The following is a 23,422-nucleotide window of genomic DNA, read 5'->3' as shown; positions in this document are numbered from 1 at the left end:
ATGACTGTGAGAGTTAACGTCACTGGAGCACCCCGATTTACACTGGGAGTATCCGGCCCTCCAGCTGGACATACACACAGATATATTTACGTGTTTTCGAAAGAGATCAGCATGGGGTCCCAGCTGTGGGTCAGCTTCTCGTACAAAATGCATCACATCCTCCACTGTCCAGGAAGAGGGGTCTCGGCTGTTTAGCCGGGAGGTGTCTCTAGGTCCAAGGTATCTATCAGACCCTGAAGAGTGAGAATGAGAGAGAAACAGTTAGAGCATCAGCATTATGGCTGATGTCAGCAGAGTGCTGGTGAGGAGAGTGCTGGGGGTGAAGGGGTGGAGATCAACACAGCGCTGAAATAGACAAGGGCTGGGAGCTAGGGCTGAGGGCAGCAGTGTGATAGCATGGACGGGGGCGGGATGAGGGCTGAGGGTAGCAGGGCGCTGGCGTGGATGGCGGTGGGGAATTAGAGCTGAGGGCAGGAGGGTGCTGGGGCGGACAGGGGTTGGATGAAGGCTGAGGGCAGCAGGGCGCTGGCGCGGACAGGTGTGGGATGAAGGCTGAGGGCAGCAGGGCGCTGGCGAGGATGGCGGTGGGGAATTAGGGCTGAGGGCAAGTGGGTGCTGGGGTGGACGGGGGTGGGATGAAGGCTGAGGGCAGCAGGGTGCTGGGGCGGACGGGGCTGGAGAATTAGGGCTGAGGGCAGCAGGGCACTGGAGTGGATGGGGGTGGGATGAACGCTGAGGGCAGCAGGGCGCTGGCGAGAACAGGGGTGGGATGAAGGCTGAGGGCAGCAGGGTGCTGGCATGGACAGGGGTGGGATGAAGGCTGAGGGCAGTAGGGGGCTGGCGTGGATGGGGGTGGGGAATTAGGGCTGAGGGCAGCAGGGCGCTGGCGCGGACAGGGGTGGGATGAAGGCTGAGGGCAGTAGGGCGCTGGCGTGGACGGGAGTGGGGAATTAGGGCTGAGGGCAGCAGGGTGCTGGGGCGGATGGGGATGGGATGAAGGCTGAAGGCAGCAGCGCGCTGGCGTGGATGGGGGTGGGGAATTAGGGCTGAGGGCAGCAGGGCACTGGCATGGACGGGGGTGAGATGAAGGCTGAGAGCAGCAGGGTGCTGAGGAATTACGGCTGAGGGCAGCATGGCGCTGGGGCGGACGGGGTGCGATGAGGGCTGAGAGCAGCAGGGCGCTGGCACGGATGGGGGTAGGATGAAGGCTGAGAGAAACAGGGTGATGGCGCGGACAGGGGGGAGATGAAGGCTGAGAGCAGCAGGGTGCTGGGGCGGACGGGGGTGGGATGAAGGCTGAGGGCAGCAGGGCACTGGCATGGACGGGGGTGAGATGAAAGCTGAGAGCAGCAGGGCGCTGGGGAATTACGGCTGAGGGCAGCATGGCACTGGGGCGGACGGGGTGCGATGAAGGCTGAGAGCAGCAGGGCGCTGGCGCGGATGGGGGTAGGATGAAGGCTGAGGGCAGCAGGGCGCTGGCATGGACGGGGGTGAGATGAAGGCTGAGAGCAGCAGGGCGCTGGGGAATTACGGCTGAGGGCAGCATGGCGCTGGGGTGGATGAAGGCTGAGAGCAGCAGGGCGCTGGCGCGGATGGGGGTAGGATGAAGGCTGAGAGCAGCAGGGTGCTGGGGCGGACGGGGGTGGGATGAAGGCTGAGGGCAGCAGGGCACTGGCATGGACGGGGGTGAGGAATTAGGGCTGAGGACAGCAGGGCGCGGGGGCAGACGGGGGGGGGAATTAGGGCTGAGGGTAGCACGGCGCCAGGGCGGACGGGGGTGGGAGTTAAGGTTGATTTACCCCCTCCCCAGTTTCTGTCTCATCCTTTCTAAACCACTGCCAGACACCATGTTAAGAACGCACCTGCCAGGGCCTGAGCTGTCCCTTTTCTCTTGCAGGGTCAACAAAGCACCCTCCAGTTCTCCCTAGAGCTGCAGGCTCCCCTCTTCTAATCCCCTCCAGGTGCCTGTGACCATATCGCCTCCTGCCTCTCTTGTCTGATTTCTCTGCCCTCCCCTCACGGCCGCAACAGTCCCTGCTCAGCATGGTGTCTCTTGCGCCCAGCTGCGTTTCCAACTCCTACCCCATCTCTCTCCTTTTCTTTCTCTTCCCAGTTCATTCAGTGCATCATTCACAGCCGCTGTCTGCAGCTCCATTCTGGAATCTGGATTCTGTCCTTGCCAAGGGCTCCAACAGCCTTCCCTTGGCCCAGCTCCACCCTCATCCCACTCGCCTGCTCTGCTGCTCGTCACACAGCTGAGCACTTCCTCTTTGCTGACATCATGTCATCAGAGACACCTTCACCCTGCTTCATGCAGCTCAGCTGGTGAGGTCACCCTCCTTGCCTACCGTTCTGACCCCCAGCCTGAATGCCGAGACTGCCTCCCTTCTAGACTGCATCAGCTTCAGAGCATGTGCAATTTTTTTCAGGGTCTCACAAAACTCTGTCCCTGCTTACTTATCCACTTGTTTCTTATCAATTCCAGGCCCTTGGGAACTGCTGGGAGGGGGTGGAAAGGGGGCTGAATTACAGAGGGAGGATGGAAAATGTAAACAAAAGCAGAACAAGGACAGTGAACATCAGCCTGATCACTCTAATCTGGGACTTTCTGGGTGTTTGGGAAGCTCCTACCACAGTGGTCCCCAAACTTTATACCTTTGCCCACACCCACTCCACTCCCCAAGCTGGGGCTGCAGCTCAGTGGGGGGGGAGTGGGGACAGGACACAGATGGGGTAAGAAGGTCAAGACTGGGGCCACAGCTGGGGGTGGAGTCGGCAGCTGAGACACAGGCAGCCTGGACACTGGCAGCTGGGGCCAGCAGAGCTGGGTGGCATTCCCTCCCTGCTCACCATGGGGGCTAGCCTGGGCCCAGCCATGCCCCTCAAAAGTTCCTCTGCACCCCTCTCGGGGGGTGCGCACACCATAGTTTGGGGACCTCTGTCTCATAGACTTAAGATCAGAAGGGACCATTATGGTCATGTAGTCTGACTCCTGCACAATGCAGGCCACAGAATCTCACCCACTCACTCACTCCTGTAACAAACCCTTAACTTATGTCTGAGTTATTGAAGTCCTCAAATCATGGTTTAAAGACCTCAAGGTGCAGAGAATCCTCCAGCACGTGACCTGTGCCCCATGCTGCAGAGGAAGGCTAAAAACCTCCAGAGCCTCTGCCAATCTTCCCTGGAGGAAAATTCCTTCCTGACCCCAAATATGGCAATCAGTTAAACCCTGAGCACGTGGGCAAGACTCACCAGCCAGCACCCAGGAAAGAATTCTCTGTAGTAACTCAGATCTCACCCCATCGGGCATATTTACCTGCTAATAATCAAAGATCACTTAGTTGCCAAAATTAGGCTATCCCATCATACCATCCCCTCCATAAACTTATCAAGCCTAGTCTTGAAGTCAGATATGTCTTTTGCCCCCACTACTCCCCTTGGAAGGCTGGTCCAGAACTTCACTCCTCTAATGCTAGAAACCTTCGTCTAATTTCAAGTCTAAACTTCCTATTGTCCAGTTTATATCCATTTGTTCTTGTGTCCACATTGATACTAAGCTTAAATAATTCCTCTCCCTCCCCGATATTTATTCCTCTGATATATTTATAGAGAGAAATCATATCTTCCCTCAGCCTTCTTTTGGTTTGGCTAAACAAGCCAAGCTCTTCAGTCTCCTGTCATAAGACAGGTTTTCCATTCCTCAGATCATCCTAGTAGCCCTTCTCTGTACCTGTTCCAGTGTGAATTCATCCTTATTAAACATGGGAGACCAGAACTGCACACAGTATTCCAGATGAGGTCTCACCAGTGCCTTGTATAATGTTACTAACACCTCCTTATCTCTACTGGAAATACCTCGCCTGATGCATCCCAAGACCACATTAGCTTTTTTAACGGCCATATCACACTGGCGGCTCATAGTCATCCTGTGATCAATCAATACTCCAAGGTTCTTCTCCTCCTCTGCTACTTCCAACGGATGTGTCCCCCATTTATAACCAAAATTCTTGTTATTAATCCCTAAATGCATGACCTTGCACTTTTCGGTATTACATTTCATCCTATTACTATTACTCCAGTTTACAAGGTCATCCAGATCTTCCTGTAGGATATCCCAGTCTTTCTCTGTATTGGCAATACCCCCCAGGTTTGTGTCATCCGCAAACTTTATTAGCACATTCCCACTTTTTGTGCCAAGGTCAGTAATAAAAAGATTAAATAAGATTGGTCCCAAAACCGATCCCTGAGGAACTCCACTAGTAACCTCCTTCCAGCCTGACAGGTCACCTTTCAGTATGACCCATTGTAGTCTCCTCTTTAACTAGTTCCTTATCCATCTTTCAATTTTCATATTCATCCTCATCTTTTCCAATTTAACTAATAATTCCCCATGTGGAACCGTATCAAATGCCTTACTGAAACTGAGGTAAATTAGATCCACCATGTTTCCTTTCTCTAAAAAATCTCTTACCTTCTCAAAGAAGGAGATCAGGTTGGTTTGGCATGATCTATCTTTTGTAAAACCATGTCGTATTTTGTCCCATTTACCATTGACCTCAATGTCCTTAACTACTTTCTCCTTCAAATTTTTTTCCAAGATCTTGCATACTACAGATGTCAAACTAACAGGCCTATAGTTACTCGGATTACATTTTTTCCCTTTCTTAAAAATAGGAACTATGTTAGCAATTCTCCAGTCGTACGGTACAACCCCTGAGTTTACTGATTCATTAAAAATTTTTGCTAATGGGCTTGCAATTTCATGTGCCAGTTCCTTTAATATTCTAGGATGAAGATTATCTGGGTCCCCCGATTTCATCCCATTAAGCTGTTTGAGTTTGGCTTCTACCTCAGATGTGGTAATATCCACCTCCATATCCTCATTACCATAGTGGTGCTGCTGTAAGCTAACCACCACCAGCCTTTGCAGGGAGCACTCAACTCCTCCTTGGTCTCTTCCTGAAGGTAAAGAGTTCTGCACAGCATCTCAAGATCCCTTGTGCTGTTTCTGAGCTATCAGTGAGTGAAGGGAATAGCTTTTCTCTAAAGAGCTGAACAGAACTGTGGCAAAAAGAGGAGAGGTCTGACCCTTGGCCTGGCCCTGTTGCTCACTGACTGCACTTGCTAAGTCGGAAAACTTTGGTTTGTTTTTACAGACTAACAAATGTTTGAAAGTGGTTCCCTGGGCAAGTAAAGCAGATTTTTCACTCCACTAGGACGTAGGCACTGAGAGAGACAACGTGCACCTGTCCGCCATGGGGAGGACTGTCAAAGCATCAGCCGTTGGAGCCTGCCTCATTGCTGCCTTTCACTATGCTCTGCTCCGGCAATTCAGCCTCCTTGTTTCTCCCACTACATTGAGGGGTTATTTGGAATGTGCAGACATTATTTTTGCCAAATTTAAACTGACTTAATGTTTTCAATTTAACAGAGAGAAAAGTTCCAGTTTTGAGGGACAAGAAGGGAACGGCACAGCTGGCAGGGGGAGGAGTTCGTGCATTGTAAACAGGACCGGCTCTAGAGTTTTCGCCGCCCCAAGCAGTGCGCCGAATTGCCGCCACAGGCGGCAGGGGCAGTCCTTGTGCCCTTAGGGTAGTAGGTGCGTTTCCATGGTGGTGGCAATTCAGCTGCAGTTTCTATGTTTAGCTGAAGCCACCTTGGACAGCTAAACACAGAAGTTGCCCCTGAACTGCCGCTGCCGTGGAAACACACCTGCTGCCCTAAGGGCACACGGACTGCCCCCGTCGTCCGCAGCGGCAATTCAGCGCGCAGCTTGGGGGCAAAACAACAGGGACTGATGCCCCTTGCAGAATGCCGCCCCAAGCACCAGCTTGGAATGCTGGTGCCTGGAGCCAGCCCTGATTGTAAAGGAGTCCTTGAACCGCTCATTTCTAAGGGAAATTACATGCCCAGGTCTGGCAATGCAACACCTACAGACATGACTGAACCTTCAAATGCCCACGAAGCCCACGGTTTGTCAAGCTGGCTTTGCCAACTGGCACCCATCAGAGAACTGGGGTCTTTTCATTTATTAAAAATAATCAAAGAAATACAAAAAATATGTTAAAGCAACTAAAGCTTCCATGGGTAAGCGCTCAAGGGTCAGGAAATGCCAAGAAAAGGGTAAACGCGATACTGTAGCTCTATCTTCTTGAGCATATGCATTACAATGCAGCTGTTAAATATGATCACTGCTTATCTTAATGGCACATATGCAGCTAATTAAAAAAATGTGTCCCTATAAGTAAAGCCTGCGTTATAACATACGCACAGGCAGACTGAAGGCTGAATGTCCAGCTCTCATTTCCTGTCTCCTGAGCACTGAATTGTGCAACCTTAACATGCCGTTAACAGAGTCTCTGTTTGTACATGCTGCACCCAATTCTCCACTGAGCTGCAGCCCCTCTGTGCGCTCTGCTACCTTCTAGTGCTTCATCTGCCATGTCTGTCTCACGAGGAGTTGTCATCCACAGAAACCCGCAGCATCTCGACTCTTGGGTGTCGGTGTTAGTTGTGCACAATGCCATGGAGAAGGGGATCCAACTCCTAAGTGTGCAGTATTGTTGCTGGTTTTAACCCTCACAGCCTTGGCGATGTTGTGCACACAATCACACAGCATTTCATTACAAACAGATGGATTTGGCATACATGCGGATTTACTGCATTTAGCAGCTTTGCTGCACCTGTCCTACACACCAGTTATTTTATATATATCGCAATATAACTGATGTGTCACCAGTGATCGGCAAGCACCCACCCAGCTAGGTTCATCTCATCCATTCATCAGCTGGCCAATATGCATCCCATCTGTCCACACATCCACCTCGCATGTCCTCATTCATAACTTAACTAGTCAGTTCTCCTCACTTTAGCTGCTTCCAAATCCATTCAGCTATCACCTCTCAAATCCCCATCTATTCAGCAATCGATTCATCATCTGAACTGCTTCAACTTACACACTCCAACCTATTCATCAACACCTAGCTCATCATTTCTACTCATTCAACCCCTGATCTCCACATCCCTAATCAGTCACCAAGCTGTTCACTGACGTCCACCCACAACTCCACCCAACAACGTACCATCCATCTCTAGAACGTATGTCTAACAAACTGCCTGTTTAACTGACAATGGAGAGGTCAGTCTTGGGTACTTGCCGGCATTAGGAAGCTGTAATGGGAGCTAGCAAAGCTCCATATTGCCAAATGAAGAGCCTTGGACGGATGACTTACCCCCAGAGCTAAGCCTACGCAAGGCAGAAGCATTGCCCTGAGTAAGGCTAGAAGGCTGGTGCAGATGCCTGTATCCCTGCAAGCGATAGTCTCTGCAGTTCCTGCTGGGACTGGATGAGTTGACAGAGTTCAGGGCAGAGTCCATTGGGTCCAGGCGAGGTTCCAGAGGACCTGGGAGGCCATCTCCCAGAACAAAGGTTTCACCTGTAAGACACCAAGCTGCAGTCAGAACCAATACGGCGTATGCAGTACACAGTTACAATTCTATACAGCAACAGCAGCATTCCCTGTACAGTGTGCTGGAGAAATCAGACAGAAAGGGGTCATTTACTAAGTGCTGCAACGGGATGTTTGTCTAGCAAGTTTCAGTCCTGCTGCTCCTGAGCACCAGCTAGCTGCATTTATGGTCCATACCAAGATATGCGCACTACCTGTTTCTTTTGTAGCATCAACACCAGTCCCACCCTGCACACTCCCATACTCCTGCTGCTTCCATGAGCTCGTTCCTTTGTCCGCCAGTGGCAGACAAGGGTGGAAAGTCGCCTGTTCTGAATAAGATTTGGAAGTGTTCCCCAAATCCAGGCAGAAGGGGAATTCCTTCTCTGGTTCACAATTCCACCAGTGAGAACAAGAGCTCTGGGACAATCTGGGTTAAAGGTATTTGTTCTTTCCGGCTCTCCCCCTCACCTTGCTATCATCCACTAATGTGAACCCTCCCTCCCAACTGAGCACCATCTCAGCCCCCTGTTGGGTGGGGGAATTGGGCCAGGGAGTGAATTGACCCCGCAGTCAAGGGTTAAGTCCTTGCTCTAAGAACGGCTGAGTGGAAGGAGGTGTTGGCTTTGGACCCAGAGTCACAGGACTGGGTTGAGCCCATTCTGGGTCATTCCCTTACTGCAGGCACTAACCCTCAAGGGACGGGCCCAGCTGACTGGCTTTGCTCGGGTTTTCCAGTTGTTGACACCGGCCTTTTATGGACACTGGCACAGACTTTCCCCAGACACAGACAGCACCCAGCTCTCTTCATCAATCACCAGGGTTAGTTCTAATAACGACACGTGGCGTTGTCACTGCCGCTGTCAGGCTGGCTCCAGCACCAAGGTGCCATTAACCATCAGCCACTGTCCCTTTCCACCTGCCAGGAGGGCTCTATGCATATACAGAACTGGGCTCAGTAACGTGCCCAACAGGCTGTAGTTCTCCCCACTGAAAATAAGACTTCCCCGAGGGTCTAGCAAATAGAGGCGGGGAGGCCCTGCAATGCAGCTGGGGTCTTAGCAGGGATGGAACGTTACTGCAGCTAGTAACATGGCTGCTGAGCTTCAGCGAGGCCTTTGCAGCTGCGATCAACAGATGCGCTCACACTACCACTCCCCTGGTGCCAGTAGGAGGGAGGGAGCGGGCAGCAGGGTGCTCTCGATGCAGGCCCACAGGATTGGAATTCACTTTCTCTCCAGCTCGACTTGAGCCAGGATTTACTGACTTCTGGGGCACCTGCTAGGTTCCCCTTTTCCCCAGGCGATGGGGGAAGGCTGGGGATGAGATGGGGGGAAGGTGGGCTATATCATCTGGATGGTTTATATGATGTTCGTAGGGATGATTTACAGCTGAAGCAAGTGCATCTAATGCCCTGGGATACTCTCCTCTGCTGTGCACATTACTGTGCATGTTTTGTGCAAGAGTCTTGAATGGTCAGGATAGATTCTGTTAATGAATGCATAGCCGCTACACGACAAAGTCAGCTCCGCCAGCCCAGAGCCCTAGGGAACCATTCCAGACAACTCTTTGTGAAGGACCTGCTAAGTCTAACTGTAAGAGAAGAAAGTGGTTAATGGACCAAGGTGCACTGCTTTTGTACTACAGGTTATGCTATGCAGCCATCATAAGACACTCTTCCCATACCGGCCAGAAGAGCAACTTTTCCCAGGGCCAGCAAAGAGACTCTTACAACAGTTCTGAGTTGTTTGAGTGGCTACTCAACCTTCCACCCCCCTCCAAACAAAACAAAACAAAAAAACAAACAAACAAAAAAAACAACAAAAAATGCTGGCATAGGGGAATCAAATGCATTTGTCCCGGCACAGAATTCAAGCTGCTCTTTGAAGAAGGACTGCAAATTCTCCAAGCATGCCAAAGCCTCCACCCTGATACGCTGGAGGTGCTGAAGTGACACTGCGAGCACAGCATTCAGTCACAATTCCCAGCTTTCAAACCTGCCAACGCATGACAAACGTGACCCCCATGTAGGTAAAGTAGAACACCTGGACTGTGCTGCATCTTGCACCATACATGACAAATGTTAATGTCTTTTAATGTAAACCTATTATAAAGGCTGTTTTCTCTCTGGGTGAATTAAATGAACCGTTTTTTAAAGAAGAAAGTTGGAAAAACAAATTTCCTGTGCAATGAACGAAGAGGAGCCATTCGAACAGTGACACTGCAGGCTCATCTGAGGCCCTGTGGACACTACAAATCGAGCTAGGGCTGATGGCAGTTCAGCTGCAAACCTAGCCCCAAATCAAACTGCATTAGCACCACTTAAGCACTGAGGTTAGGGCCAAACTGTATTCAGCACTGGAAACCCTCACCAGCAAGCACTCTCTTTGCAGCGCAGACAAGGGTTTCCCCTCTTGTAGCTGGAGAACCCATTGCTGGAAGGGCAGATTAGCTGCTAGTTATTTCTAGACTGTTACTCTACTGACTGAACACCCTGATGCCTTACATCCTAATCGTTCCCAACACTGGGGCATTTCTGGACCCCACACTGCATGTCAGTCTGAACGCTGAGACTTTGGATGCAGCAATAGCCTTGAGCTTGGCTAGGGTTAAGCGAGTGAAAGGAAAGTGACTTTCATTTCTATTCCCTGGGAAACTTGTTGGCCGGAGGCAATCTTAGAGACCAGTGAACTGTGCAAGAAAATCATATTCACCTCTGAAAATGGCCTGCACAGATTCTCACTGTGATCCAAGACACAGATTTTATTCCTAATGTTTACTGAACACAGAGATTTAAACAGAGCAACTGATGCTCACACTCATTCCTGGCTAACGTAGTCTGCATCCTTACATCAAGGCCATTCGCACTGCACATCTATTAGTCTAAAGGCTACAGGATGCTTAAAACGTATTTACTCCATTACACAAAGACTGACAGAGAAAGCTCTACAGTCCTGGATCTTTCAGCTCAGATCCTCAGGCAGAGAAAGCTTCCAACTACATCAGCCCTCTGGAAATATCTCCCGTGTGCACATAGGCTGATGGACCAAATGCCAGAAAGGTCTTTCATCCAGCTACATTTGGTCATGTGGCCCAGCACATCCTCCCCAGCATTCACGTGACTGGCAGTTTAGAAGTCAAAAGAAAATCTCCGAGAGCCATGAGGTTTGGGCAGGTAGGTTTACTTAGCTGGTTTCATGGATGCTGCTCTTTGAGGTAAATCCTGGTAGAGCTCTCAGGCACTAATTGGTGTTGACTGAGGGACCGGATAGGATATTGGGGGGAAAATGGCTGGAAAAGGGAAGCAGGTTCCCTCTAGCACAGAGTCGACCTGTGGCACTCACTACAGCAGGTGGTCATGGAGTACAATACGGTGGTTGGATTGATTAAGAATGCCTGGATCATGTTATGACCGTTAACAATATATAATAATAATAGAGACTAAAATAAGGATAGTCAAGTCTCATGCTTCATGGCACAAGATGATCAAAGCCGGGGTCATATAGGGTTGCTCCACGCACCTGGCTTGGATACTGTATTTTCTTCATCTTCCTATGAAGCCTTAGGCACTGGCCCCTGCTAGAGTCTGAAAATCAGACTTGCTGGACCCAGGGTTGATTTGGCATTGTAAATCCAATCATGCTACACTGGTTAAGAGTAACTATAAAGAGCCAGGTTTGGGAAGCGATGCTGTGCTCACCTTCCAAAGGGTGACGGTCATTCTTTGGTAACTTGGGGGAGAGAGGAGCGCTGTATGAAGGGGAATCTTGGGAGTATCGCTTTGTACCTCGGCCTGGTCCCTGCAGAGTGCCGTCTAATGAACTGCTTCTGTCTATAAAAGAGAACAAGCCCTACTTAGGAATGGAGACTTCCTGGGAAATTCAGTCCTGCATGGATCATTTATGACCCATGTACAACCTCACATTGGCCTGGCAAACCTCTGGGAGCCACCTGGATCTTGATGGCTTCGAATTTAATTTTCATTTTGCAACATTTTGAAAATCAGAGCTATTGGTGATGGCACACAACTATTAGGTGCTGTAGCCATTCTATCTCCTTCAATTAATTTCATGCCATTTCTCCTAGTTACACATCTCAATTCACCCCAAACCATTCCTCCTCTCCAGTCTGTGCAGCCTCTACATACATGCAGGTTTTAGACAATTAGGAAATTCTCTATCCCTTAGTCATTATTTGGCCCAGTTATACCCGGAGTTCTTCAAACCTCTCTCTCCAGCTCCTTCATCAGCACTGTTGCTCTTCTCCAAATGCCCTTCCCTCCACCATGGCTCCAATTTTCGAATACTAAGGTCCTTGCACTGTTCGCAGCCTGCCAGAAACGGTCTCAGAGGGCCATCTAACAGGATGATCTGTGATGAGATGCCTCCAGATTTGTATTTGATTTTTTGCAACATTTCACATGGCAAGCTCAGATCCACTTTACTGCTCACAACGACCTCTTGGTTTCCAGAAAAGCTGCTGCTTCCCAAGTGTTTCCAGCCTGCATTTACCTGTGATTTGGGTTGTATTTCCCCCCAGGATGTATGCACACTGAAGATTCCTAGTTCCCAGCCACTAGCCAACAGCAGCTGGTTTCCAGTATGAACCCTGGGCTACCTTCACTTTTGCTAAGCTAGTCACTCACCCATTTTGGAGTGGTGGAGCAAAGGGACAGGATGACCCATTAGCCCTGGAACCTTTATCGAATTTGAGACAAAGAGCTTGAGAGGGATTTCCTCTCCCACCCCCTCTACAGGATTCCAGCAGCCTGCCATGGGCTCTCGCATGGCATTCTGTCCCTCACCACTTAGGCTTTGCTGGAAGTCTACCTTGTAGCACTTTAATTGCAGAGCTGTATTGCAACCTAGTCTCTGTTGCACAGTGGCATGAGCCAACATGCCCAGGATGTGTTGCTTCAGACAGTGAGAGCATCAGCCATGCCAAGAGAGCCACACTCAAGCCATGCACAATATGCAAGCAGTGTGGCTCCCAGGCCCGAGCTGTAAACTGAGCTTTCTTGCTGAGACAAGAGTCACAGCCATGACAGAAATTACTTAGGTACGACTTAGCTAAATTTTCCATTTACCTACTGCATGGGATCACCTTTCTGTTCTCTACACAAAGTCTCTCCCCCTAATTCCTAAATGGATCAGTAACCTAGATCAGGTTACATTTCTCAGATTAGCCATGCAGGGAATGAGTGATGCAGAGAGGGTGGAGATCTGTTGGCACAAATGGAAATCAAGGAGCACAGGCAGAAAGTGCAGCATCGGGGATCCTATAGGTGTGAGTGACAGTAGATGTCGTGCAGTGAACCCTCAAACAGGACTCTGCCGTCCACACCACTGCCATCTCTTAGCTGAAGGGTAAAGTCTGGTTAGGACATGGTGCTTCGAGGGACACCAGAAAGCCCACCCCCAGCCCCAGCTCCTACCTGGTAGGTACCTGTCGTGGCTGTACGCGTGGGAGTGTTGCATATGGTTCAGAGTGAAAGGTTGGTTCCCAAAGAGGTTGTCACTGCGCAGGTTGTGGCAGAGTTTCTCCAAGAAGCGGAGGACGTAGGTGATGCTGTTTACTGCCGGCAGATTCAGAGTGTGCTGTTCCCGATCAAACACAGCTGGAGAGAGAAACAGAGCCGAACACATAAACTCCCAGGCTGCACAGCCAGCTCCTGTACCTCCACCTCACCTGGCTAACTAAAGCAAACAAAAGCCACTGCTTTCCCTTGGCTTAATGCTGGGGAACTCTCCTCTTTGGGACAGGCCAAGAACTAGCCTGCTGCACCAAGTATCAGGTGTGTCTATTGTGCCTGAAAAGCTTATATTTATAGGTGAACTGAAGGGCATGCAAGGACAGGGTCTGTGCTTCCTGCTCTTGAGTGCTGAATAAATATGACCTCAAAGTACTTCAAAAAAAAAAAAAGTGGGTCAGGGAAAGGATTTGGGGCCATCTCGGGGGGAGGGGGGGTGGTGTGTGTGTGTGCATGAGAACCAACAAAAGCTCCACCCCTCACCCACTCCTGGAGGACTGGCAATCTTTGGAGAGTCTGGAGTACAACCTCACAGTTGGAGGGTGAAACCTGTGCTATGGTTCACTAATGCTGTGCCCCCTCAGCTGCGGCCAGGAGAGCTGCCAAGGGGAACATTCTCTTTTAAGACACCTGTTGGGTGGTGTCACATTATCCACCTAAACACTGGGCAAGAAAGGGAAAAGGGAGGCCTTAGGACTAACTGGTGCTCTCTGTGCACTCTCTGTCCCATGGCTTGAGGTCCCCGTCCAAGGATCCCAAGGAGGGCAATGTCGCAGCTTTGTAAATTTTTACAAGAAGCTTTTCTGTGTGTGAGAGGGGGAGCCAGTGGTAGGATGTCAGAAGGAAATGACTTCGGGCTTGTCTGCATGGTGGAGTTTGGTGGATCAGATCTGTGTGCACTAACAGTTGTGGAATAACTATTCTGAAGTAATCGTGTGCACATGGCCAGCTTTTACTTCCTTTCTTTGAATCCAAGGGTACACATGGCATTTACTCTTTTCAAAAGAGGTGCTCAGTGTACTAGGCGGGTATTTCATGGTGCTGTCCCGCTGCTGGGCTCTGTGCATTCTGGGATGCTTCTTATGGTACATTGTGGGTTATCTACCATAAGGCACTGGAATTCTGAGTCTTGGGGTCAGAACAGCGAATTCCCGATTCCTCTCATCACATCCCAGGAGTCATCTGTCTTTTGCAAGTCAGTGCCATTTTCCAACTGCTGTCAGCCAGCATGGAAGGAACACAGTTGTGTACTGCGGTTCAGGCTGCCGCACATGTATTTGTGATCACACAGCTGGGCAGCTGTCGTGCTGCTGAGCTATTTTTGGTAGAGCAGGAGAAGAAGGATGAAACTGAGCAGCTAATTTTGACTAATGTTTTTCTGGAGCAGTTTCACCCTACAGGATGCTGTTTCTGGGTTTGGGATGCCAGCTCTGGCTGTGGGGGGGAAGGGTAATGATCCTGGCCTGAGGTGTCCAGCACTGGAGGCAGAACTTCAGATGTCTCAGGAAGGGCCCATTCTCATCCTGTGAGGAACCCCCGAGCTGCAGTGGCATCGTCCCAACATGAGAGCTGCCCTCAATGTGGAGAAGGGCATGACCATCACTATCGGGAAGCTCACCACCCTCAATACTGCTGATCAGTAGCTAACCAGTTTGGTGTTGGCAGATCAGCTGTCTGGGTTGCTGTCGCGGAGGTATGTGCTGATGTCCGGGGTCACAGAGCCTGGCAATGCACAGGAGGTTGTTGATGGATTTGCATGGCTGGGGTTTCTGAATTTTTCAGGGCCTTTGCCATATGCGTATACTTTGCCCCTCTCCCCAGGCCTCAGAGTTCATCAAAAGCAAGGAGTATTTCTCCCTGCTGCTCCTAGGCCTGGCTGACTTCCACAGCAGGTTCACCAATATGAAGTGGGTTGGTCTGGAGAGTCCATGTTACCAGGATCTTTTGAAACGCACAGATTTAATGAAAAGTGGAAATTTTGCTTCCAGGATGGCTATGGCCATTAATGGTGCTGCGATTCCCCATCAGTGTGGGAGACCCAGCTCAACCTGGGCTTCCCTGGCCTATGAAGCCTTTTACAGGAGACTTGGGACAGGAAAAGGGAGCTGTTCGGCTCTGGCCTGAGTAGCTGCAGAATGACACTGGAGTATGCACGTGGAAGGCTGAAAGGGAGATGGCGGTGTCTCATGATGAGGTGGGAGGCTGCTGTGCAGTAGCTGCCTCATGATCACTGCCTTGCTGTACTTTGCACATCTGAGAGAGCAGGGAGAGATCCTTGCTCATGGGTGGGAGAGAGAGGTACAGAGACTTTCAGAATTTTATGAATGGCTACTGCATACTGCAGCAAATTGTCAAGGCCAAAAGGTCAGGGGATGCCTTGGGCTCCTACTTTGAGGCTAGGAGCTGAAATGTTGCAATGTAATTTGATTGTGCATTGTGGCAGGGTTTCACTGCTCTGTATGAACTAGTGAAAAAAGTTTATTTTGCTTTTTAAATACTTTGTGCTATAGTTTTGGGAAATGGCATTTTATTATGCGCTTGGAAGAGGTGGCATTTTATGAAAGTTTATTGAACTTTTGTCAAACATCACTTACTGAACATCAAATAGTGCAAACAACATTTATTGATCAAAACTGTGTGTCCATTGTAACATGAACTAGAACATTAAACCAGTGCACACTGTGCATAACAGTGCAAGCTTTACACAACTTGACAGTGCAGAAGTGCAGCCCATGACAAATGTACTGAGTGCATACGTTAGTGCTGCCTAAGTCACAGGCATATGTGCGGGCAGGATTTCTGCCTACTGTCTTTCCTTGGCATGTGGAGTGACACGGAAAGAAACCATTGTTTGCCATTATAGGTGTGAAGGAGCTGTTTGCAGTCTGGTGGGTGGGGTGGGAAATGCCTGTGGCCAGAGTTTTGGGAAGGGTACTGCTGCTCCCAGTATACATTGCTCTCCATGGATTGCAGGGCTGGAGTAGGCTTGAGTTGAGGTGGTGGGGCTGTGGCAGAATATGGTGCCATCATGTTCTCGATCAAGACAGTCTGTTCTTGCATGAATTCCAGGAGCTGCCTCTGCCTCTCTCAGTCACTTTCTCCATGTTCTCTGTCCTCTCTCTGCAAGAACTTCCTCCACTCCTCTGGCTTCTTATCCCTCTTCGGCAATGCCGTCCTGAGGTCCTCAAACATTGTCTCTGGCCTTCTTTTCCCTGGCCCGGAGATTAGTCAGGCATTTGGAAGTTGCTAATGGTCCTTTTTATGGTGTTAGGTGCAGAACCTGGGAAGCAAGAAACAGAAGTAGTTATTATAATTGCCATAGGAACCAGAATCACAGTGATAAAATGTTTTTTCCTCAGTTTCAGAATGCCATTGCAATGGTCCCTTCTCAACCTGGGGAAAGCTTGGAGGTGGCAGAAGAGTTCCACCTTACTCCCTCTTTGCACATGACTCCTGTTCTAACCCTAGGCAGTTGATGCGGTGGGGGGCTGTGTCAAACAGATAGCTAAGGGTTAATGTCTCTTTCACCTGGAAAGAAGTAACCTGAAACACCTGACCAGAGGACCAATCAGGAAACAAGACTTTTTCAAATCTGGGTGGAGGGAAGTTTGTGTCTAAGTCCTTTGTCTTGTATCTGTCCCTCTCGGCTATGGGAAGGATTTTTCTTTTTCCTGCTTTCTAATCTTCTGTTTCCCAGTTGTAAGTACAAAAAGATAGGATTGTTTTTCTGTAGTTACATGTGTGTAGTTGCTGGAGTGCTTTGAATTGTATTCTTTTTGAATAAGGCTGTTTATTCATATTTCTTTTAAGCAATTGACCCTGTATTTGTCACCTTAATACAGAGAGACCATTTTTATGTACTTTTTCTTTCTTTTTATATAAAGCTTTCTTTTTATGACCTGTTGGAGTTTTTCTTTAGTGGGGAACTCCAGGGAATTGAGTCTGTGCTCACCAGGGAATTGGTGGGAGGAAGAAGTCAGGGGGAAATCTGTGTTTGTTAGATTTACTAGCCTGACTTTGCATACCCTCTGGGTGAAGAGGGAAGTATTTCTGTTTCCAGGACTGGAAATAGAGAGGGTGGAATCCCTCTGTTTAGATTCACGGAGCTTGCTTCTGTGTATCTCTCCAGGAACACCTGGAGGGGGGAAGGGAAAAGGTTTATTTCCCTTTGTTGTGAGACTCAAGGGATTTGGGTCTTGGGGTCCCCAGGGAAGGTTTTTGGCGGGACCAGAGTGCCCCAAAACACTCTAATTTTTTGGGTGGTGGCAGCTTTACCAGGTCCAAGCTGGTAACTAAGCTTGGAGGTTTTCATGCTAACCCCCATATTTTGGACACCAAGGTCCAAATCTGGGAATAGGTTATGACAGGCTGCAGTAGGCAGGGGGGCTTAGGCCAGTGGTTTGCATAGGTGGGGCGGTGGAGGTAGGTAGAAGGATTTGGAGGTTAGCCTGGCCTGGGGCTGGGGAGTTGCAGAGGCCAGGTGCACCTTTGCAGGCAGGCCTAATGTCGGAGGATGTAACCTTACTACAGATCACCAAGAGCACAGAAGGGACTTGTTCAGAAAGGCGATGGGAGTTTAATTCTCTGCATTTAACTCTGGCACTATGCCTCATGAAATGCTAACAGAGCTGGAATCTCAGGGCATTGATCAAACTGTGAAACAAAGTATTTTATATTGTATTATTTTCCTGTAAGTGATGTTTCAATAAGCATGTCTACATTACAACCACCATGGTACCATTAGCTTGACTGTGGCAGGAGAGCTGGGAGCAGTCCACAGTGGACGACTGGGAGAAGGACCCACAAGGAGGACAGGACCAGGGCTGGGGAGGGGGGGTTGGGGGCTGTGGGAAATGAAAGTATCAGGGAAGTAAATCCTGCAGAACTCTAATTCTGAGGCATGGACACCATTTTGAGCACGAGAGAAGGAGGACAGAAGCAGAGTTCACATCCACCCAAAATGGTGGCATCTAATGGGCTCCCAGAACAAAGCTTTAACCCCACCAACACAGTTTAATTGTAATACAGCACATCATACTTACTGGCCGAGGCCCTCTGCCCAGGACTATCAGGCTGTGTCCTCCTGGGGGCTATCTGTTCCTCGGGGTCTGGTCAGACTCTAGCCTGGAGAAGAGATTCTGGCTTTCTGGGGACACCTCCTCCTCCTCCAAGTCCTGGTCGGGACTGGGGTTTTCCTCGGTGCCTTTGGCACTATCCGCAATGTACCAGGGAAAATCTAATCCAGCTCCTTAAAGTAGGGGCAGGTAATTGTAGCACTGACAGGCCATGTCTGTCCTTGGCTGTTCTTCCCTGTGTTGCAGAAGTGAGCCGCATCTCAGGACAGCCCCTCTCGGTCATCCTGCCACCAGCACTCCTTCCCTGTGTTTCAGGACTAAGCCATGTCCCAGGATGGACCCTCTCGGCCATTTGCTTAGCTGTACACGTGTATTTTCTCCTCAGGGTGGCTGCTGTTTAGGCATGACTGCACTGGCTCCTCTCCCCAGATTGCAAGGAAACCCCTCTGCTGCACATCTCCAGGTGTTTGCTGTAACACTCCAGGAGTGTGGAATCACAAAAGGGGTGCTGCTGGCTGTGTGCCACTATTTAAACATGGTAACATCCAGTCACCATGAGCTCAGCACAGCAGACAGCGTACACACACAGACAAGTGAGTCCTGGTGTGAAGTGATGCACTCTGAGATATCAGTGGATGGACTGAAAAGTTGATCCAAAATACAGATGCGTCCACATGAACATTTCTCCACATTAACTCAATCTGAAATTAACCTAATCCACTTCAAAGTGGATTATCCAATTCACGCAGTTGATTTGGAAGAACTGTGCTGTGTGGACACAGCCCATTTTAATTAGAAAAAACAGCAGTTAGTCTACAACAAAGCCCTGCGTACCCAAGCCCTGAGTCAGAGTGACGAGCCAAGCAGATGAGTCTAGCAGCAGCATTCTGACAGACCTGATGGAGGCAAAATCCAGGAGAGAAGGGTTCACACTTCCCAGCCCCTTGTACCAGACCTGTGGGACTCTCTCTGTGGCACCTCCAGGAGGACTCGCAGCACAATTCCCTGGTGCTGATGGGTATATTTGCAGGCACCCTACACTGATGGTTAATGAGGCAGGGCACCACTAACATGATCCACCATGGATTAGCTTGAAGCTGCTAAATGTTACCCTCTCTCTTACGGGTTTAGGAAGCAGCTGGTATCATTGAAAAGAAACAAACACAATATAGCACAAAGGACACTGATGAAACACGGGAGGATGGACTTCAGGCGAATTGGAACCAAGGAGGCTGAATTCTGTTCTCAGCTCTGCCACCAATGAGCTGTGTGACCTTGGATAGTCATGTCACCTCTCTGTGGCTCAGTTTTCTCATCTGTAAAATGGGAAAAGAAAATGACACTTCCCACAGCACCCCATGAGCTAAGGACTGCACTGATTTGTGGCTGAGAATGGCACTGTGATTCTTGGCTGAAAGGCACATGGGAGTTTTATTCTTATATGCACAAGCATGTTACAAACCCCACCTATGACTGGAGAAACGATCCTCGCTTGTTCAGGCTTTATACAGCCGCCAAGTATGGGGCTCAGAGACTTCCCCCTTTGGGGATGGACACAACTGACATCAGGATGGTGCTGTGCTCCAGGGAGATGGTTCCACCAAAGACCTCTCAGAAAGCAGGGCAGGGGGGAGAAAGCTTGGTTCTTACCTGAAATGACCTCTCCCCCATGGCCTTGCTTCAGGAAGGAAAAGACAGTTTTCTGATGGTAAGCACAGTCAATACAGGCCTGTACTGCCTGCTGCAGCACCACAGAGGCCCGAGCTGGTCCAAAATGGTCAGGCAGCTGTTGAACTTTCTTTTTGTCCAAGTGAGGCCCGGTGCTGCTGGTCTTGTTCAAGTAAATGCAGACTGCAGAGAGACAGAAGGTTCAAGGTTATCCTGCGAGAGCTGCTTGCCCAGCACAACCATCCCCGCTTTGCCACAGCCCTGCCCTCCTGCCAGCATGGGGCCTGCCCTGTCATCCGCTCACCATTACCCCACGAGAGCTGCCTGCCCACAGTCCTGCCCCTTTCTGCCAGCATGGGGCCTGCCCTGTCACATGCTCATCGTTACCCCATGAGAGCCGTTTGCCCACAGACCTGCCCCTTCCTCCCAGCATGGGGCCTGCCCTGTAATCTGCTCACCATTACCCCACGAGAGCCGCCCGCCCACAGCCCTGCCCCTTCCTCCCAGCATGGGGCCTGCCTGCTGTCACATGCTCACAAACAGGGTGAACCAAGCCAGAACCAAGCCAGCATAGCCACTGGTCTGCTGCCTACCAGCACAAGGCATATTTAGAAGAGGTACAAGCCCACAATGCTGATTCCTTGCATCCCTTGGGCTCATCCTCCAAGCCACGCTAGCATCCTCCACGGCCTCTGTCCTAGTGCTCCAAGTATGCCAATCTGTGGGCGGGTTTGCACAGGGTCGTGCTGAGCGTGCCCCATACCATGTGCTGGGCAGAGTTAGCATCAGACTCCCCTTTCTGGTGTCAGCTTTAGTTCTGAGTCAAGACCGGAACCCCACAGAAACCTTAGCTTGGTTTTTCTAGGATCTCAATCCTGGCTCCTTTGTGCCCAAAGCGACTCCGGCTGCCTCTCCACCCCACTAGGAGCTCAATGGACCCAGCAAGACTCTGCAGCAGATACCCTGACTTTTAATGCAGGGTTCTGGGGTGACTCAACAGCAGAGCCTGCCCCCTCTCTAGTTTCAGAGAGAACTGGGGTGCTGCAGTCCTTCCTGCCTCAGAGCAGCATGGGCCTGGAGAAATGCCCCTCCTGGAGTGGCGGAGTTGCTAGCATGTGTGTGTCCAACCATAAGGCTCCAAGAGAGCACTGTACATCTAGCTGCAAGGTGAGCCTCAGTCCACAGTGAAAGGTCTCGCGTGTCCATGCAGACATCCCTCTGTTCAACCCCCAGGGGACGCCGCTAGGTACCTCTAAGCAATAATTTATGGGAGGAAAATGCAGTGCAATCACCCCGGAGGAGATGAGGGAGGGCACGGGGAGCCTCTAGGTCTCTTTCCAGTCTGATTCTTCTCTGCGTCAGGCCGCTCTTATTTCCACACTGGCCAGACTCGCTGCCATGTCTGGAAATCATGGTATCTTCACTTGATATTTTCTGGGTTCCCCCAGATTCCTTAACTGCATCATCTTCCCCGAGGAGGCGAGCTCAGCTTACCTGTGGGGGCCTGCATGGCAGAGTTGGGGATAGTAGCAGCATCCTGGGGCACAGTGCTTGTGTCTGGCTCTGGCGTGCTAGTTGTCGGAGAGGTGGGGGCTGGATTCAGCAAAGTCCGAGGTTTCCTCTGCAGAAAGGGATTGGGAAGAGTTCTCCTTTTACACATGCTCACCATCCTGCCACTCCCCACCATCCTCATCAGACCACGCCCCCACCCTGCTCTACCACAGCCCACATCAGACCCCACTCTGCTCAAGCCCCCCACCCACATCAGACCCAACCCCTCGCCCTTCTGTACCCACCACCCTCGTCTGTCCACGCACCCAACCTGTTCAACTCCCCGCCCACATCAGACTCTGCCCCATCCTGTTCAACCCCCCCATCCACCACCCTCATCAGACCCTGCCCCCACCCTGCTCTATCCCCCGTCCAGCACCCTCTTCAGGCCCCACCCCCTGCTTAGCCAGGCTTCCTGACACTTTTAAATATGATCATCCCTGGGGGTGTGAGGCTGGAGTCTAGTTACTCCCTCCACTCCACACCCTTGCCCAGTGCATGTGCTGCCAGCCCCTGCTGGGTTGAGGACCTGGAGTCTGGAGACGCTCCCAACCCCCACACTCCATGGGTGTGCTCCCATTACCTGTCAGTCCTAGGGCTGGACTTTGCCTCCTACACACACAAAAGCATAGGTGCTGTAATAGGGGACGGAGGGTGCTGGGGGTGCTGCTTAACCTCCTCACTTGAAGTGGTTTCCATCATATCCAGGGTTTACAGTTTGGTTCAATGGCTCTCAGCCCCCTCACTATACAAAGTGTTCCAGCGCCCCTGCACAAACACATAGCTGCTTTCCCAGAGGCACACACGCAGCACACTCCATTCACATGTGATCACAGGCACGTACCCCGTTACCTACCTTACTGCCAGGCTTTGGTCCCCTCTTTTTGGGGAATTTCAGAGGCTCCACAGACTTGGAGGGGGTAGGGATGGGGTGATGGATCAAGGCCTTGGGCGTCCGGCCGCGCTTCTTGCCAGACTTGCGACGCTTTTGCTCAGGTTGGGGCCCCAAAGCAGTTTTCATGCTGCTGTGCATGCTGGGCTTCTCGGCACTTCCTTCAGAGACAGGAAATGGGCTCTTTGGAATCACAACTGCAGTCAAAAGAACGATGATGATCATCATTTACACAAGGTTACAATGGCATAATTATTTGTGCACACAGCTGTGGATCAGAATATGAGTGGCTTCTATCTGTAAACGCCGCCATCCCCGGGTACCAGCAATTTTCGCTGTACACTAGAGAGCTCAGAGCTGAGCGTGCAGATGATTTTTCTGCATCTCATATAGGAACCCACACCTCCTGACTTCCAGTCCAGTCTGGCAAACAGAGGCTAGGGACACCATCCCTGCCCATCCTGGCTAATAGCCATTGATGGATCTATCCTTCATGAACTTATCTAGTTCTTGTTTGAAACCTGTTATAGTCTTGGCCTTCACAACATCCTCTGCGAAGAGTTCCACAAGTTGACTGTGCGTTGTGTGAAGAAATACTTTCTTCTGTTTGTTTTAAACCTGCTGCCTATTCATTTCATTTGATGACCTCTAGTTCTTGTGTTATGAGAAAGAGTAAGTAACACTTATTTACTTTCTTCACAGCAGTCACGATTATATAGACCTCTACCATATCCCGTCATCTCTTTTCTAAGATGAAAAGTCCCAGTCTTACTGGTCTCTCCTCGTATAAAAACTGTTCCATACCCCTAATCCTTTTTGTTGTCCCTTTCTGAGCATTTTCCAATTCCAGTATATCTTTTTTGAGATGGGGTGACCACATCTGCAAGCACTGTTCAAGATGTGGGTGTACCATGGATTTATTCAGAGGCAATCTGATATTCTCTGTCTTGTTATCTACCCCTCTCCTAATGGTTCCTAACATTCTTTTAGCCTTTTTGACTGCCGCTACACTTTGAACGGATGTTTTCAGAGAACTATCCACAATCACTCCAAGATCTCTAATTCAATTTAGCTAATGTAGACTCCATCATTTTATATGTATAGTTGGATTATGTTTTCCAGTGTGCATTACTTTGCATTTATCAATACCGAATTTCATCTGCCATTTGTTGCCCAGTCACCGAGTTTTATGAGATCCCTTTGTACCTCTTCACAGTCAGCTTTGGACTTAACTATGTTGAGCAGTTTTGTATCA

General features: G+C 50.1%; 1 protein-coding gene across 4 annotated transcripts in view; it reads right to left on the bottom strand.

The window, feature by feature from the left end:
• SCMH1 (Scm polycomb group protein homolog 1) overlaps positions 1-23,422 on the bottom strand; it is a 100,113-nt gene that overhangs the window by 5,850 nt on the left and 70,841 nt on the right. For 3 of the 4 annotated variants that reach the window (XM_050932316.1, XM_050932317.1, XM_050932319.1), the window contains 7 exons: positions 22,132-22,364; positions 21,219-21,345; positions 19,707-19,907; positions 12,886-13,068; positions 11,152-11,283; positions 7,236-7,439; positions 91-233 (listed from right to left, as the gene is read on the bottom strand). In XM_050932316.1, the coding sequence (XP_050788273.1) occupies positions 91-233; positions 7,236-7,439; positions 11,152-11,283; positions 12,886-13,068; positions 19,707-19,907; positions 21,219-21,345; positions 22,132-22,364 (1,223 nt within the window). The remainder of the gene's footprint in view (positions 1-90; positions 234-7,235; positions 7,440-11,151; positions 11,284-12,885; positions 13,069-19,706; positions 19,908-21,218; positions 21,346-22,131; positions 22,365-23,422) is intronic. The other variant, XM_050932318.1, reaches the window with a different exon arrangement.

This window comes from Gopherus flavomarginatus, chromosome 22 (assembly GCF_025201925.1).
Source record: "Gopherus flavomarginatus isolate rGopFla2 chromosome 22, rGopFla2.mat.asm, whole genome shotgun sequence".
Classification (NCBI taxonomy): domain Eukaryota; kingdom Metazoa; phylum Chordata; order Testudines; family Testudinidae; genus Gopherus; species Gopherus flavomarginatus.
This window is presented reverse-complemented; position numbering and strand designations above follow the sequence as displayed.